Source organism: Triturus cristatus, chromosome 2_2 (assembly GCF_964204655.1).
Source record: "Triturus cristatus chromosome 2_2, aTriCri1.1, whole genome shotgun sequence".
Lineage (NCBI taxonomy): Eukaryota > Metazoa > Chordata > Amphibia > Caudata > Salamandridae > Triturus > Triturus cristatus.
This window is the reverse complement of record NC_140582.1, coordinates 965,941,957-965,960,002: the sequence shown is the minus strand read 5'-3', so window position 1 is coordinate 965,960,002 and position 18,046 is coordinate 965,941,957. Positions and strand designations below refer to the sequence as shown.

At 42.3% G+C, this 18,046-nt stretch overlaps 1 protein-coding gene across 9 annotated transcripts in view; it reads right to left on the bottom strand.

Annotated features, from left to right (window-relative positions):
* Positions 1–18,046, bottom strand: part of PROM1 (prominin 1) — a 675,175-nt gene that overhangs the window by 366,300 nt on the left and 290,829 nt on the right. For all 9 annotated transcript variants that reach the window (XM_085642390.1, XM_085642389.1, XM_085642385.1 and 6 more), the window contains one exon: positions 15,718–15,923. In XM_085642390.1, coding sequence (XP_085498516.1) covers positions 15,718–15,923 — 206 coding nt within the window. The remainder of the gene's footprint in view (positions 1–15,717; positions 15,924–18,046) is intronic.

The following is an 18,046-nucleotide window of genomic DNA, read 5'->3' as shown; positions in this document are numbered from 1 at the left end:
TTTTTATAGGTTTGTCGGGTATGTCCTTCTTTGTTGATGGGTGCTCTATTGTACACCTTCATTGCCCATGGTGGGTGTAAACAGTTAGTCCTACGTCTATGTCTATTGTCACTCTAGGTTGCGGAACCTCCTGTATATGGATAAACTAAGTAGGAAATAAGGTATAAAAAAAAAAGATAGATTTTGACACTGCATGGAACCCAGTGGTTGCCTATCTGTCGATAGGTTCTCCATCCCATATATCCACCAAAAATGAAAAACTTAAATCTATTTATATTTTAAGAATACCAATGTAAAGAAGAAAGACAAACAAGATTCAAACATTAAACCTACTCTAGAAGAAAAAATGAAGATGGGCCTTGTTTGAAACTCAAATGGGGGAGGGGAGGGTTGTTGTTTGTTTTTAGTTTCAAATTTAGATACTTGTTTAAGATACATAGTCTTCAATCCCTCGACAATCTGGAATTCCTGAAAAAAAATAACATCATACTTCTTCAGGAAACCTGGTCTGTAACAAACTCCCCTATCGAAGGCTATCTTGAATTTAGGTTACCAGCAATAAGAGTGCACAAGCATGGTAGGCCACGAGGCGGTTTTTCAATCTACGTCACTTGTAAATTATCCATGAATTTCAATGTGTTGGAATTTAATGAAGATTGGATCATTGGTATCAGAATCAGCAGTCCAAACCCGGCCAGACAACTTTTTTTTGCTTTACATTTATGTTACACCTCACTCCACCGAGAAAAAGGCCAAATTCGACCGACTGATTGAAATTACTTCCAACCTGATAAAAGACAATGGTGCATCCCCATGCTTAATCTCCGGAGACTTTAACACCAATCTATACTCAAGCACTCCAGAGGAACATAATGAAATACTCCCTGCCGCACCGTCATACCCAGTTCCCCCTCTCAAGCCAGAACGCATTAGGCCAAGCAAACTGGGTGAATATGCTGTTATACAACTCAACAGTCTGGGTTTCACCGTATTGAATGGGAGTTTTTCCATGGATTCTCCATCGGCCTGAACTTGAACTAATGGTCTCTCCCATTCAATTCTTGATTACACGCTTGGAAACTTCGAAATGTTCTCTTTAATAGAGAACTTTTATATTGCACCACCGGGCATCAGCGATCATCACCCCCAAATAATAGGATTATCCCTCAATGTTGTTAATCACTCGGCAATAGGCCACACTACAACTGGAATTTATACAGAGAACCTTAAAAGATTGAAATGGACCGATCATCTAATCCCCGCAATAATGGACAAATGCAGATCTCTCCTAGGAGAATGGAGCACAGCAGAAATTGTACCAATTAAAATATGGGAGCGCATTGTTCAACAATTAGTGAGCCAATTTCCGTCTTCAGTTTGTAAGTTTTCAAACCCTGAACAAACTCCTATTACAGCTGAGACGAAAAAAATTAAAGACCAAACGCAATTCTGCATTACGTCTCGCAAGGAAACATCAGGGAGATGTTCATGCGTTCTCCATCTACAAGCAAGCTCAGAAAGCATTTAATATATCCATTAACAGGGATAAGCAAAAAGCAGCCGACCAGTTCTGGTTGAAATTAGTCCACGCCAGTAAAAACTCCAATCCTAAACCTTTTTGGTCACTGGTGAACAGTAGGACATTGAGCGTAACTGGCCAATGCAGTGCAAACCTAAGTGAAGCTGAATGGGCCCTTTTTCTAACAGAGCACTTCCAAGATCACAACAAAAGAAGGGATCAATTGAACATCATTTCACCATGGTAAACAACGAGAAATGGCACATTAACCACACATGATAACAAGGGTGCGTGTTGGCCCCCCTCTTATTCAATCTCTCCATTTCTGATTTATCCCATCTATTGGACAAGGTCAACTCTCATCCCCCCTACTTGGTGGATCCCGAATTAGTAATTTGCTCTACACCGACGATCTTGTTTTATTCAACCACACGAGGGTCGGTTTACAGAGACTTCTTGACCAGCTGCTTTTTTTTACATTAAGTAACGCTCTGGAACTAAATCTCTCAAAAACTAAAGCTATCACCTTTGGAAATCGGAAGCACCAAACTGGTGGGTGGTTCCTTGACGGCAAAAAAATTGAAACAGTGACATTGTACAAATATTGGATTCCAAGGGCTCTTTTGTAAAACAGAAAGAAGCGGTCAAAGCAAAAGCATTGTCCCTCGAAGCAGCATCAATGAAATTTTCAACACAGCTACTTGGCCCTAGCTTATCCCCCCTCCTGAGAGTCATGAAGGGAAAGGTTACAAACTGTTTAACCTATGGTCAAAAAAATAATGTTGGGGAGCAATTCATTAATGCTGAATAAAACAACAACTAGAATCTTTAAACAAGCCTGGCACCTTCCAAAATCAGCATCACCAGCTCAGATCAGGCTCGAGTTTGGCCTTCTGAACCATGATGGTGTCGGAGCAGGTGCATTCATCAAGTTGTGTCATAGGCTGCGTAACTCAAGGGAAGGAAGCCTGGACGCCAAGTCATGGCAAGAAATATCAGCAGGGCAATCCAGTCAAAAACACCGACGTTACCTTGAACACTCCTTGAAACTGCTTGATGTTGTGGATTATTGCGGTACTAATCTGCCCCAGCAGGCACTAAAACTGTCCATTAAAAGAAGTGTTCAACTCTGGTCTTTCCATCGGGACAAAGCACAATTGTCTAAAAGAAAACAAGCCTGGTCTATAATTGCAGAGCTCAAACCCAGACCAGAGTACCCAAATCTTTCGAGCACTTATGCAGCCGTCTGGAAGAAAAGATTTATGGCACTAAGGATGGGCGAATGGCCCTTTTTAAAACATTTACCAGCATGGCGTCACTCAAACGAGGACATTAATTGTAGGCGGTTGCTGCGGGGGGAATGGATCAAATACGGCATTCGATCATGCCGGCAAGCCATTATATCAGCAATGAATCCCAAAACGATGCTCAATGTTCGGTTTACAAAATTTGTTTTTAAAACTGCAAAAAAACATAACGCTGTAGGTTTACAGGAACCATCGTCACAATCTGCGAATTTATGACCAAACTGGGACCCCCGTGTTCTCTATAAAACCTCAAGACTCTTATTGTTGGTGCCTTTGCTTGTTTTACTGAAAGTTAAGGGTGGGTTTTACACCCATCAACAAGGTCATTATGTTTTTAACTTATTTTAGCCATTTCTTGCTCACTTAAAAAATATAAAAATATATATATATATTCTCGCTCTACTGCTGCTCTCACACACAGAAAGGACCAGCACTCCCGTTGGTATCAATCCAATGAGGGACTTATATATATATATGTATATATATATATTTGTCACCACTATATCTTTTTAACAATTTTAACTTCTTCCTGTTGCATTTAAGATTAAATGTGTTCTCTTGTTTGTCTTATCCTAAATTGTCATGATTTTAAGTAATCAAACAATAAGCAATATATTGATACATAGTCGACGAGATGTAAGAGATGTAATGAGCTCAAAAGGGGATGTTCCTTACCAAGGTTGGTTTGTATAATTATGAGATGTTCTGATTGGTTTCTATGACTTATGTGACATTAAACAGTTTCACTGTTTAAAAAAAAAAAGAAAAGTTTAACAAAGGAAGACACTGCAAACAAAAATGAGGCTAGTACGCGTTGACTAGGGAGCTAATATTGGGAATTAGTATTTCCATTGTGACTTTCCTTTAAAAGTAGTTGGTGTTAACATTTAGTTTTTCTTTACAGTCAGTATACTACCAACTAATCCTTTTAAAGCCTCCCTACAATCACCGGGCCAGGGTCTGGTGTTTGTCCTTGTCTTTATGCTCTGTGGACCACAGGTAGGTACTTTGTGATTGTTACTGGAGACTGCCTGCAGCAATCATCGAGTGACTGTTTTCTAGTCTTCTTCTAGGATTCACTCTTGAGCATCCCTACCCTAATTGCCTTTCCACCCACTTTGACAGTCCAGCACCCAAGGATGACTGTGGGAGGCAACTAGTTACTTCAACACATGTGTAAGTCTGCTGGGCTAAGCCCTGACACCAGTAGGTAACTACTCTGTGTGCTCTTATGTTTGCCTGTATTTTGATTGAATGACCAAGGCAGAGAATGTAGAGACCAGAGAAACTAAGCACACTCTTCCACTTTCTTACTCGCATACAAACCCTAGAACATCTCCATCCACCTCATCAAAGTAAGGAACCTGGGAATTCTCTTCAACTCCATCAACAGGCAGTTAAGGGTGTGAATTTGCAGTGCTCCGTTTAACAAATAATTCACTTGTTCACGGTCAACACAGATTTGATCTGGCCAGAGCCCTCATTCTCGCATAAAGAAAACAGTAACATCACCTACTCTGGTCAACCCAATAAACTCAATCCCAGACTGAAGTCTGAGCTAAGCATAGCTTGGATTGTCTAGGAACAAGGGACATGCCTAAGAAAACCAGAGGCCTTATTATGAATATTGCTCACTTTCCTTGTTTACCCAACGGTGTGCCTTTCAAAAGGTGTGCCATGTGCCAACAAGAAAATTGCACCATATTAAAGAATGCACTGCCGATAGAGCAGCTGCAACCTTGTGCTGCCATGGGGGCAGCATGTTCAAGTGAAACATGGAGCAGAGCAGTTGTTTAACAGCTGATCCATGTTTCATAGTGCAGGAGGAAATTCGCCTGCACTTTCAAGGGGATTAGGGATCCCATTGCAGGTGGGTGCAGTGAGTGACTGCACCCACCTGCAGGGGGGTGTCTGGGGGGTCTACGCCTCTTCTGGGGCATACAAAGTGGCAATTTGGTGTACATTGGGCAAATGAACCAATAGGTTAAGTCCTGAATCTTCCAGCATAAAAGCAGGATCCGTTGTGGACTAACCATGGTACATTTGGTTGAACATTTCCTCCCAAAAAGTCACACAGAGAATTATTTCACGTGGCAAATAACTGACGTACTGGGACCCCAACCCAGAGGAGAGAACAACCAACAAATACAGAATCAACTTGAATGCAAATGGATTTTCAAATGTGACTCCGTATAGAAAGCACTCAACACACACGAAGAATGGAACAGTATTCTGTTATCAAAATGGGGGTAAAACCACTTCTGCTCCTTTTTCATGTTGATTTTTCAGTTCTGAGTATTTCCGCAAGCTCTGGAAATTACTCAGTTTAGTTTATTGAGCTTTGTTAGCCTTCCTCTTCTCAATTCTATGTAATATTTCAAGTGTATACAGTACATTCGTTTTTAATCAACTAAGGGGTACACCACCCGTCTCTATTATGCAATGACTAGGCAAGCCCTGGGCACTGCCACCAACTACTCCATTAATGTATTGAACCTTGTCAGCCTCCTGCATCAATGATTTGCAATGTCTGATGTGTACTGAGTAATATGCATAACCTTTAGGCTGATACCTTCGCTACACAGTAGCCATCAACACACAGAGCTAACTTTACCGGATCGGCCTTAGACGACGCCTCTTACATCCCGTCACATTAATTTCAGGTCCATGATGCGCTAGACACACTTCAGTAGTTAGCGGTATAGTTTATTTTCCTTAATGAAGTGTCCTTGCTTACACGCAAGCCCTTTCGGTTATTTTAACCTTTCGGCTTCATCCCACCCTGGGGATGCCAGGACTCATGCTGGCTCTTGGATTTACTTAATTGCTGCGACAATATTGGCTTCTGTCACAGCCCCAATTCGAGGTGAGTAAAGCCCTTGCTTGAGACACCCATCATTTTTGGGCATGTACCCTCAACTGTGTTTTTATCTTTATTTTATTAGCAACATGCCCAGATTGTAAAGTCGCTTTCGGTGTCCCCGTCCAGCAACAAAGTTGCTTCATTCTGTGGATGCCTGGATTCGTGTGGCTCCCGGTCTCCCCTTTCTAGGGTGACCAACCCTTCGTAAATTTTACAGACCGTCCGTAATTTGGACCTCACGTCCGTTGTCCGTGACGATCACTTTTACGGACGCCTTTTGTCTGTAATTTTGGGCATTGGGGAACATCACTGTTCCCTGATGGGGCCACCTTGCACTCCTCTGAGCACAAGAGCAGCAGCCCCACCCTGCCCATTGTCATTCTGTATGCGGCTGATTGCCACTTACGGAAACACAATGGGCCAGTCTGGGCTCTTACTGCATGTGGTGGGCCTCCTCCTGCCCCGGTCTAGGGCAGGACATTCAGTCAGGTGGAAGAAATTAACAAAAATGCCCATGCTCATAGGTGAGAATCCAGTTCATGAAAAGAAGCTGGTGAAAGAAGATTAAAAAAAAAAAAAGGTTATGGGTCTTTCACTGTCTCATCATTTTAAAACTGATGCATTTTCAATGTTATATTCAACAAAGCCATGGTTGCTGCTTTTTTATTTTACGCAACTAGCAACCATTGACAAAGCCAATAGTTCTGGCTTGTAGGTGTAACACTACTTGTTGTGTTATATATCTGGATGCAATGACAGAAGCAGCAAATTACCAGTCGGGTGGCACACTATGTTAAGCACAGATTTTTAGCTTAGTAAGCCCTCCCCAGACCTACCCCTTGCTTTAGGACCTACAGCAGGGGTGAAGTCCTTGATGGGCCTCTTCTGTCTGCAACTCAGCAGACAAAGGCTCAGCTCATAATTAATGTGAAGATGTGTAAGTGAAGGGATGGCTGGATGGCTGAATGGTTAGTGAAAGGGTGAATGGATGAATGAAAGGGTGAATGGATGGATAATGAGAGAAAGGTTAGACGGATGAGTGAGTGGAAGGATGGATGAGAGAAAAGGTAAATAGGTGGATGTATGGGTGGAAGGGTAGATGGACGAGTAAAAGGATGGATGGATGAGTGAAAGGATGGATGACAGGTGAGTAAAAAGGGTGGATGGATGAGTAAACTGATGGATGGATTGATGAATTGATAAGTGAAAGGGTGAATGAATGGATGGATGGATGAGTGAAAGGGTGGATGTAAGGCTGGATGAGTGAGTGAAAGGGAGGGTGGATGGACAGAAGGGTCGATGGATGAGTGAAGGAGTGAAAGGGTGGATGGATGAGAGAAAGGATGGATGGATGAGTGAAGGAGTGAAAGGGTGGATGAATGAAAGAAAGGATGGATGGATGGATGGATGAGTGAAGGAGTGAATGGGGATGGACATGAGAAAGGATGGATGAGTGATAGGGTTAATGGATGGATTCATGAATGGATGAGTAGATGGATAGGTGGATGGAAGGATGGATGGCTAAATGAAAGGGGAATGGAGAGAGAAAGGGAGGATGGATGGACGACTGAAAGGCTGGATAGATAAGTGAATGGGTGGAAGAGTGGATGGATGAGCGTACGGATGGATAAGGTTAAAGGATGAATGGAGGGATGGATGAGTGAAAGGGTGGATGGAGGGAGAGATGAGTGGAATGATGGATGGATGGAAGGATAGATGATGGATAGGTTTGCAAATAGTCGAATATTGATATGGATGGGCACACAGATGGAAGGACAGAATGAATGGTGAAAGACTGAATGATGGATGTAAGAATGATTACATCTTGTAACCCCCATTATCTTAAGTACATTTCCTATAGATTGACTTTCACATTTATATGAGTCATTGTCTCTATATAATATATGTGTGACGTAACGCACTCCGACACACTGTCCTACTTACTTGGCATGAGTAGCACTCAGAGGGTCTATGTGAAGAGGGTCTATGTGAGAGAGGGTCTATGTGAAGAGGAGGGTCACCATTGGAGGGTGGTAGCAAGGCTGGGCTGGCTGGACCAGGCATCAAGCGTTTCCCTGGGAGGGTGGAAAGGTGGGGCTGGGGGGAGGGCGGTTCTGTTACCACAAAAAGACCTGCACATTTGCTTAAAGCTGTACGGATACCGATAATCCATGAAGTGCAAAATTGTCTCAACCTAATATAAACTTCTTTTCACTTGTACTTAAGTGGTTGTCTATTTACTTATATACTGTTGTGTGACCTCTACTGATGTGTCTGTAAAACTTACCTTTTGTCCTGAATTTTGACTTCCTGTCCTGAATTGTTGTCCTGAATTTTGACCCTTTGTCCTGAATTTTTACACTCACCGTCCTGAATTTGCACCGATGCCAGTTGGTCACCCTACCCCTTTCCCTGTTGCAAGTCACCAATGCGGTCCAATTAATTAGGATCACACCTCAAGGTAAGTTAAGTGACTTACAGTTTTTCTCTGCCCCATTTCAAATTAGTTGTTTTTTTCTACAAGAATGCGCTGCGATTCCGGCACTACTGATGATAACTAAAGTTCAGTTAAAATATTGATTAAGGCTTTTCTTAACTGGCCCTATGTTTAGCTCCCATGTTCTTTTCAGTGGGACTCCCGATTTCATTTATTTCGTGTGAACTTGCTAGCGGCTGCTGCAGTCCATCTCCAATGGACCGACACACTTGAGTCAGACTTTTTCACCAGGCAAGCTCTGATTATTTATATTTTTTATACAGGTCACAATCGTTTCAGACATATTTTTACATAGACACTCTCTGTGTAACTTCCAGATAATGGGTGCTCTCGCTCCTGTCCTGATGATGATCTCACAGTTATAAAGGTCGAAACCTCACGATATAGACTCCAATAATATTGAAATAATTGTACAGACAGGAGTCATATGTTTTTTAGGTCTCGCCTGACCCAGTGCATGCGCTGGTCTGGCGAGACTTTTTGAGAGGGCTTTTCCGCGATTACTTTCACTTTCGCGGCCCAACGGCCGCTTTGATGTTTGATCGCGATCACTTTCGCGGCCACACGGCCGCTTGGCATAGCCAGTAAGTCTCGCTTTTGGGACCTTATAAGTATTTAGTTATGCAACTGTTGCATGGCTAAACACTTATAAGGTCCCAAAGGCGAGACCTATTGGCTATGCCAATGCTTGTTTAATCATGATGCACATTGTTCTGTTTCATCTAGCACCTTGTACTGCACCTTCCATGTCACTTGTAGCATGAGCACCAGATCTCTCATTCTGATGATAAATATAATGTTTATGTTTATATAGGATGCAAAAAATAACGCAAGTGCTAGAGATTAAAACTCTTGTTTGGCCTTTTAAGTATATGCCTTGGTAAAAGTGAGTTATTTTGTTTTGCTGTCTTCATAATACGGAAGACTTTTTCACTTTGTTGAAAAGATTTATATCCTAGTGATTCAATGCTCCCCTTAAGTGCCCCCCCGGGCACAATGGATAATATGTCCCCACATGTGGTTACACACCAAGCCTTACTGGACACAAACGCCCCTTTCCAACAATCGAGCTTTGTTTCCTATCTTCCTGGAGTCCGAAGTTCCTAATGGGCAACAGTGTTGTTCTATACCACTCTCCTCAATAATTCAATGATATATGCATTGCTCGTCAGTTTCCTGGGATTGAGTAGTGGTATATCTGGGTGTCTTTGACATTTGACACATTACACTTGTAAATAGATTATACCTAGTATTTCAAATTGAGTGGAAACTGGGTCATCTACTGCCATCAAATTGTATTTGGCAATCAGTTAATAACACAAACATCAAACGTTATTCTTATAGAGGTGCTACAGTAGTAGGCAAACTAGCAAATGAAGAATGTATTATTTAGTTACTTAAACAAATTCACAAACATGCTTACAAAATGTGTTCTAGAGAAACAACATATTTGTCTTTTTTTCCAAAGAGGCACTGAACTCTAAAAGTGAGTGGCAGTGACAGTTCAACCACAGTGATAGCTAATCACTTATCTGTGCAAACATAGAACCATGGAGGACAGTATTGTGAACTTGAAACTAACCACAGAGCAAAAGCCTGTTGCACTTCCGGGTCTGATGAGCAATAACGAGTTATGTCATGATATGATAAATTCAGATAAGAAAAACCTTCAAAGAGCTCGTTACTCCAATTCAAACACTAATCAAACTTTAGAGGCTTGAGTGGAGGTGGGTGCCACTGGGCAGTAGATGTGTATAATAAAACTTTTAAAAAGATGTCCTTTGACATAGATCACTTCGACTTCTAAACAACGTTCAGAGAAACCACTGCAAGACAAAAGCATAATGGAGACTGGGGTCGGAGGGAGGGGGGACATGCAACAGGAGTGCACGAAACGAAAGAGTGCATGAAACCTAAGTGCCCAGCTCGCCCACCTTGTGCACTCCCTCAGTGCCATTCAGGAGGTGGTTCAAAATGACAGGTTCTGCCTTTTTCTGGCTACTCTCTTTCTCAAATCAACTGCATCTCTGCATTCAACAGACCCTCACAATTATTTTATGATAGCCTCCCTTCCTTTTTCAAGGCTAAAGTGCCCATCACAAGAGACAGTATCACCATGTTTCCTAAAAAATGACACTGCCTCAAATCTTTCCCCAGTCAATTATAAACAGTGACCACCATTAGACTTCGTTTGTATCGCAACCTCTAATTTTCCTCACAAGTACTGCTCACTTCATTGAAGTGTGTGCCCCTCTTCTGGTTCAAGTGTGTCCCCTCTTGCAGTTGTGTGTCTTAACTGATTCTATGAATCTCACGAGGAGGGACAGGGGCTTGGGAGGTCCAGCAAACAGACCCCAACCAATAATGCAAAACAAAAGAATATGCTGTTCCTATGGGGGGATGAAAGGAAAGAGGGAGAAAGGAGGGACGAGTGTGAAGTCCAGGCGCTAAATAGAGAGTGCATAATAGCATTGGGAGTGTTCCAATAAGGAGCAAGGACCCTCACACACCCCAAGGGGTGTCATGCTTCATCATAGGGCAGCTCCTCGTTGGGCAGGTGCTGCAATGCCCAACGGGCCCCACAGGGGGCTCTTTACCAGAGTTCTTTTCTGGTTGCCATTGTAGGCGTAGGCTCGCTTTTGTATTAGTGCCCATTTACCTTTTGCACCTTGTATTGAGGTGCTTGTATGTTCAGATGTTTTTGATTGTAATAAAATCTTACAAATTTTAGATTCAGAGTCAGTGGTCCTTTCCAAATGTAGTCGAATTGTGGTAGATATATTTTGAGAATTGAGTTTATCCCCTCTGCGCTATTTGGCAGATAAAAATATCCTGGCGACTTGTGAGGATTCTTGGAGGTAACCAGGTAGGCAAGAATCCGGCCTTATTACCCCCACTGCACCAAACGGCAGAAACAAAAGATCTCCGCTAAAGAGCCCCTCATTGGGTGCCCGTCGGATATTGCACTGCCGACCCGATGAGGACTAGGCCCAATGATGAAGCATGACACCTAGCTGGCTGGGTGTGTGAGGATCCTGGTTCCGAAGGGAGGAATCCCCCTCCCTCCTTTCTCTGTGGGGCGTCCCTACCCCCATGAGTTAATTAGGTGTATCTCTCTATCCGTTTCTCTTACTCTACATAGGAACTGCATACCCTCTTCTTTGTACATTGTCCCGGGCATGTATGATGGACCTGGAAAGAAGCCCTCTTGTCCCGTCTTTTGATACATGGCTTGCAGCCTTTCATTCCATTCCCGCCCTCGGGCGCCGTGCTTGATCTTTCAGCACGGCGCCCGCATTTACTTTCACAATGGCCTCTGCGCAAAGCTGCCATGCTTTACCGCGACATATGTCTGCGCCTCCTTCACATTTGAGTATAAACGTGCACGGTGCCTTCACAGATTCCATGTGCGCATGTGAGAGGGAAGAAAATTGAGTCTGCAGGCGGCTCCTGGTGCCGGAGCAGCTTTACAGATTTTATTTGATATTTTAATACTTCTCGCCTTACGAAGCACACCAAACTGATGAGGATCTGAAGCGGGAGCATTCCCTAAGCAAGCCGTGGTGCTTGTTGACTTGAGTTCAAAACTAAGATGCAGGCAAACTCTGGGGGTGGAAGTGGAGCCACAAGAGTAAGGGTAGGCGTACTTTCAGCTTCCATTTACCCTTAAGTTCTGTGTACGTTCAAGCGTAAGTCTATAACATCGTCTCTCACGAGGCGCAGCGGATTTTTCGGACTTATGATATGCTACCCGCAGAAGTCCGGTTCTATAATGTAGTTGTGTCTTGGCTATATCTTAACTGACCATTCTGCCACCATGGTATTTAACTGTCATGTTGCAGGCTAAATGGTTGCTGTCAGAGAAGGAATGGCTCACGAGAACCATGGCCTCATTTTAGCAGCAACCTTCTGCAGGGTTGAACTAGTGTGATTGTTTTTCTCAGGGTGGATTTTGGCTGCCAGCCAGACACTGGTAATGGGGTCCGTCTTTGTAATATGATAGACTTTTGCAGACCATGATATATCTTTGTAAATGAGGTACCGTCCCTTCGCCAAAGATTACAACGTAATGTACGAACGTTCAGTGACCAAAAAAGAATAGCATTCATTATTCAGGTTTCGCAATTAACAGGTTTGGCTTTAACGCTAGTAGAGCTTCTTTATTGGTAACCCCCCCTTTCAAACCACCCCCCACTAATTCCCTCACTTCCACGATCCACCAGTGCCCCTCATCTCTCCATAGGCCCTCTCTCACAAGCATTCCATTTGTTTTATAGCACTACTCAGACAAGCAGTAGGGTGTCAAAGCACATTATATCTCATACACAGATAAAATGAATCATACATGTGTAAATCAGTCTATAGGAAATATTTCATAAAACGATGAGGATTACAAGGTGTAGGAGTCATGTGTCACCAATACTGGAAGGTAAGAAAATATTTCTACTCAGATAAACCCTTTTTAGCGACATTAGGCTAATGAAACTCTGGAGGAAACACAACGTTCCAACCTGTACCATGCAGTTTGCATGCAGCTCTCTGTTGACAGTTCATAGCTCACTGTGGTTTATTAATGTTATAACTTATGAACTGCAAGTACCACAGGCATTAGCAGTGCAATAGGTCTCGCATTTACGAGAGTTTGAGCTATTGGCATTATAAATGACAATGCCGTCTATTTACCTGTTTTAAAGCCAACACATAAATAAAAGGCATTGCCATTTACAATGCCAATAGCTCAAACTCTCGTAAATGCGAGGCCTATTGCATTGCAAATGCTTGTCTATAAAGCTCCAGTGACAATCAACCATTTATCACTGTCAAATATGGACAATACTACTGATGCAGCACTTCAGCTGTTTAAGACAGCACATTAACTGGCATTCCAGCATGATAACAATGCACCTAAGCCCTACCCAGGCACTCTTAGAGAATGTAAGGGGCATATTTACAAGAACTGACGCATCAGCATCGAGGCGTCAGATTTCTTGAGCCTGATACAAATGCCTAACAACGCCATGGATGTGCTGTATTTACAATACAGAGCTCTATGGCGCAAGGATGGGTCAGAAATTCTGACTCATCTTTTGGTGCTAAAGTGACGCATTGCTGGAGTTGGTCCTAAGACTGATGCAAGTCCAACAAAGTGTCAGAACACAGAGGCGAGTCCCATCTTAAAAGCCCTGCATCAACCTTATGCCTGGTTTGGGAAACAGCCTTTACAACGCAGTCATTATATCGCACTACATTTACAACGCAGTCATTACATTGCAACATCCTTTACAATGTATGTCACTACAACGCAGGCATTACATCGCATGTCATTAAAATGCATACTACCACTACACTATCCAACACTTACCCTACTGTTGCACCCCCTGGACTTAGAATAGTAATTTTTACCCCTACACTATCCAACACTTACCCTACTATTGAACCCCCTGGAGTTAGAATAGTAATTTTTACCCCTACACTATCCAACACTTACCCTACTGTTGCACCCCCTGGAGTTAGAATAGTAATTTTTACCCCTACACTATCCAACACTTACCTTAAATGCAATGTAATGGTATGCGTTGTAATGGTATGCGTTGTAAAGGTATAATGCGATGTAATGGAATGCGTTGTAAATGTAGTTTAAAAAAATTAGTTGTAGTGGCATGCGGTGTAAATGTATGCGTTATTTAGGATGTTGCGATGTAAAAACTGCATTGCAAAGACATGCATTGGTAAATGTATGCGTTGTAATGTCATACATTCCCCTGGTTTGAGAAGGCGTAGGGATTTTGACACAGTCTAGTCACAGCGTGAGACAGCAAAAAGAAGTAAATTTCACTGCGTCAATTCTACGTGGCTTTTTACGTGGGAATGTCTACCCTGCATATGTTATACCTGCCACAGGTATAATGTGACCAGGCCTCTAAAAACTGACGCATTGGGCCCAATGCGGCAGTTAGTAAATATGGAGTAGTGTGGAGCACTGATTGCACCACCGCTGCGTCAAAAGAAATTATGCTGCAGCGGTGCTAGCTCCTGGTAAATATGCCCCACAGGGGCATATTTACAAGAACTCTTCGGCATCAATGCATCAGATTTCTTGTGCCTGCCGCAAATGCCCTAACGTCATGGATACGCTGTATTTAAAATACAGTGCTCCACGGCACAAGGATTCACTGACACGTCACAAATTCTGATGCATCTTTTGGTACTAAATTGACGCATTGCTGGAGTTGGTCATAAGACTGATGCAACTCCGGTAATGCATCAGAACACAGAGGCGAGTCCCAAGTCAAAAGCCCTGCATCAAGCCATGCGCCACGTTTGAGAATGTGTAGGGATTTTGACGCAGTCAAGTCAGAGTGACATGGTGAAAAGTAAATTTCACTGCTTCAGTTCTACGTGGCTTTTAAAGTGGGAACACCTACCCTGCATACATTATACCTGGCGCAGGTATTATGTGACGCAGACCTGTACAAACTGATGCATTGGGCCCAACAATGGAGCAGTGTGGAGCACTGATTGCTCCGCTGCTGTGTCAAAGAAAATGACGTTGCGGCGGCGCTAGCTCCTTGTTAATATGCCTCTAAGTGTTTTGTTTCCTTATAAACAATGTTGAGAATGGATTTTAAGCATGATTTGGGCAACTGTAGGGGACTCTGTCTCCTACATGTAATTTGGTATTCCAAGGATTCTGCCTCTGTGACCTTGTGGGAGTGGTTAGGACACATACCAAAAGGCCATATCTCTCTCAGTACTGGGATTAAAAATTAAAATGTACAGTATGCAAGCTTCCCTCCAGACTCCTTGCATGATCATATTAAAACTGTGTGTGTATCCTTTGTAATGTTATGCAAAGTGGAGAAAGTGTAAAGATGGACTCACCATCACCTGAATGGCACTGTCACTTTAATGTATTTATGCTACAGATATAACCAAAAGCCTATTTTACTTGGAAACAAGCACATGCAAAGCCACTGATTCTGGCATTGGCCGCCCGCCTTTTGGCTTTGCCAGTACTAGTTTCTCATGCTTTTCGCTAAATTTTATTATCGGGAAAGCTGCCTTGCACTCATAAATCTAAAAAAATAAATATATCAGAACAACTTTGTGTGTGTATGTGCTCTTGGTGAAAGGGCAGAATGCCGTCTCAATGAAGCTTGCCAACGGCTGATGTGGGCTGACCAAGTACCCCCATGCTGCAGAAGAAAAATGTAAATGTATGTATAGGGCTGGCAGAAGGCATAGGTAGATATATACATACAATTTTAATAAACTCAAAAGGTCTTGGCGAAAGCCAGTCCTAAAAGTAAATCACCCAAACAATAGTCTGCAACAATATTTCTCGCTTTGATTATAATAATAGTTTTTATTCTTGACGGCTTGTCTGCAAACAAAAAAGGCTTACGTTGAAAATAACACGAAGGAGAAATAAGATAAGTAAGGCAAACAATGGAAGGTAACGAAAAACGATATCTAAACACGTCAAATTGTAACATAATGGAAAACAGCAAAAGCGAAATAAAATACTTGCCTCATAATTAAAGAAGAAGCAAAAAGAAATGTTGCAAAGCAGCCTCTCTTACAGTCGTTATTTTTCTTCTGACGCTGATGCATTTCCCCGCCACAGTTGTCGCAGCAGCGGCACATGCAAAAGCACAGCCCCACCAGCGGCATGAGCAGGATGAATGTCAGCCCTATTGCAGCAGCGACAATGAAGCCAACCTCATAGTGCAGCGTCTGCAAGTCAAACAAAGACAACTGTAACAACTCTTCATGAAGGCAACACAAGCAAACCCTAGGCACAAAGAAGAAGTAAGGGGCTCATAACTTCATGAAAACCCTGCAGGCACTGAACAAATGTCAATTAAAGAGGTCTGTGAGTTTCAATTCAATGTGTGAATGCTCTGGACATCTAAGCATCTCCAATGCTGGCTTACAAGAAGCGTTATTAAATACAGCACATGACACTGCATGCCAAAAAATACTTTCATTGTTTGATATACGTTACTGATATATTTGATCTCAGTCCTCTCCAATATAGTATTTAAGTTATTTGCGCAGGCTGCAAAATCTGATGGTGTTTAACTGATTTTGGATTTTTAACCATAACTAAATGGGTGTTAAAGTTGGATTCAGGTACCTTCAAACTGATTCCATTTCATTGGTAATTTAGCTTTTCTTTATTTTTAAATAATAAATTGGGCTTTGTGAGACAATAGAATAATCACAATATGCAGCTGTGCGCGACATCAGTCATCAAGTAAAATGCACTAAGTACTAGCTGAAGGACACTAATGTTTTATGTTCCAAAGGAGCTTTCATAAGAGGAGATTAATATGAATTCATCGTAATCGTCTCTTGCTTTGGCACACTATAGCTCTTGGCATAAGCCTTAAATGAAGGAAACCCTAACAGTTTCCAAAGACCAACAGTTGCATACTGTGCACATAGTGCTCGAGCCAGGGAGGCATAAGAGAGAAAGCATCAGATGCCAACGAAAGTAGGGGCCAAGGGAGTGCAACACATAAAGATAGCTATAGTGTAACAAGAAAATAGCGCTGTTTCGTGTAGATGTGCTCCCTTGCCCGCCTTCAGTTTGTGTAGTTGTCAAAGGAGTTTGGAGTGTTCCCTCAATCTGCAAGCGAGTATGAAAAGGAGCCATCAGGATTGCAAAACCTTCCACAAACCATTGAAAATGAGAACGAAGGAGGGCATAAACCAAACCCTCTAACTGCAGGGCATGCGTCTACCCACTGCTCCAAGGTCTTGGGCTGATGGAGCAAGGACTCGTAGAAAAGAGACTTTCTTGGAGACAATCCTCTCATATAACTCATAACGTCATACTAAATTGTGTATTGTGTAATTAATATGCACCACATTTCAAATATCAAGAATAGAGAAGCTTGCGTACGTGTCTTATTAACAAGTAACTCGAGTGAAATCTAAAATGGCCGCTAACGAGGAAAATTGAATTGCGCATGCGTCAACTACACCTACGTAATATCGACGAGCTTTTGCTTGGAGGGAATTTTCTGCACTCGCGCAGACACCTCTAAAATGGCCGCTTGAAAACTCAAATGCTACGCATCTGCTTTGCTGAAACTAAATGACACTATTTTACTAATTGCTAATGCAGGGAGAGCTTTTAAAAGTAAATGGGATTAGAGTAGAGATAGGTGGTATACAGTGAAATCATTTTATTTTGAAATTCATATATTTCTTTCTGACTTTCTTATTAGTTCGTATTCGGGCCTTTGTCCAAGTACAAAGTCTATGTCCCATGTGACCATTACACATGCGCAGTCTAAGTGAGCCAGAAGCCGCGTTGTCATCCTTGAATGCCATTCAAGAAAAGAAACAGCAACATACTCTGGGACACAACATGATGTCCTGTGGAAGGAAGTAATATTACACCAAATGTATACTCTGTGTTAGATGAATTTGTGAATACAGGTGGGAATAAAGATTTTGAATAAAAATTAAGGGGAGGGATCACTAGACAATGAACTAAAGAAAATGACGAAAACTTAGCATGGTGTGATGATCATACCTTTTGCCTGTCCAACCAGAATCAGGAGTTCTATGAAACTGAAACATTTGGGGGTGGTACATGGCATTAGAAGGGTATAATTGAGGTAGTTTAGTTAATTAGTTAGAACAGAGAGACCGGAATGCTGCAGAGCTCGGGATGCTGTCGGAATAACGAGCGAATGCTGAAGAAGAATCATTTGCAGACTTCAAATTTAAGCCAAATAATTAGAAGAAGATAGCGGAAGAATCAAGGAGGTAGATAGTATCAGAGAGGGATGCAACGCAGGCGTCGGATCTAGAAGAGGTCATCTTATCCTGTCCTGAATCCT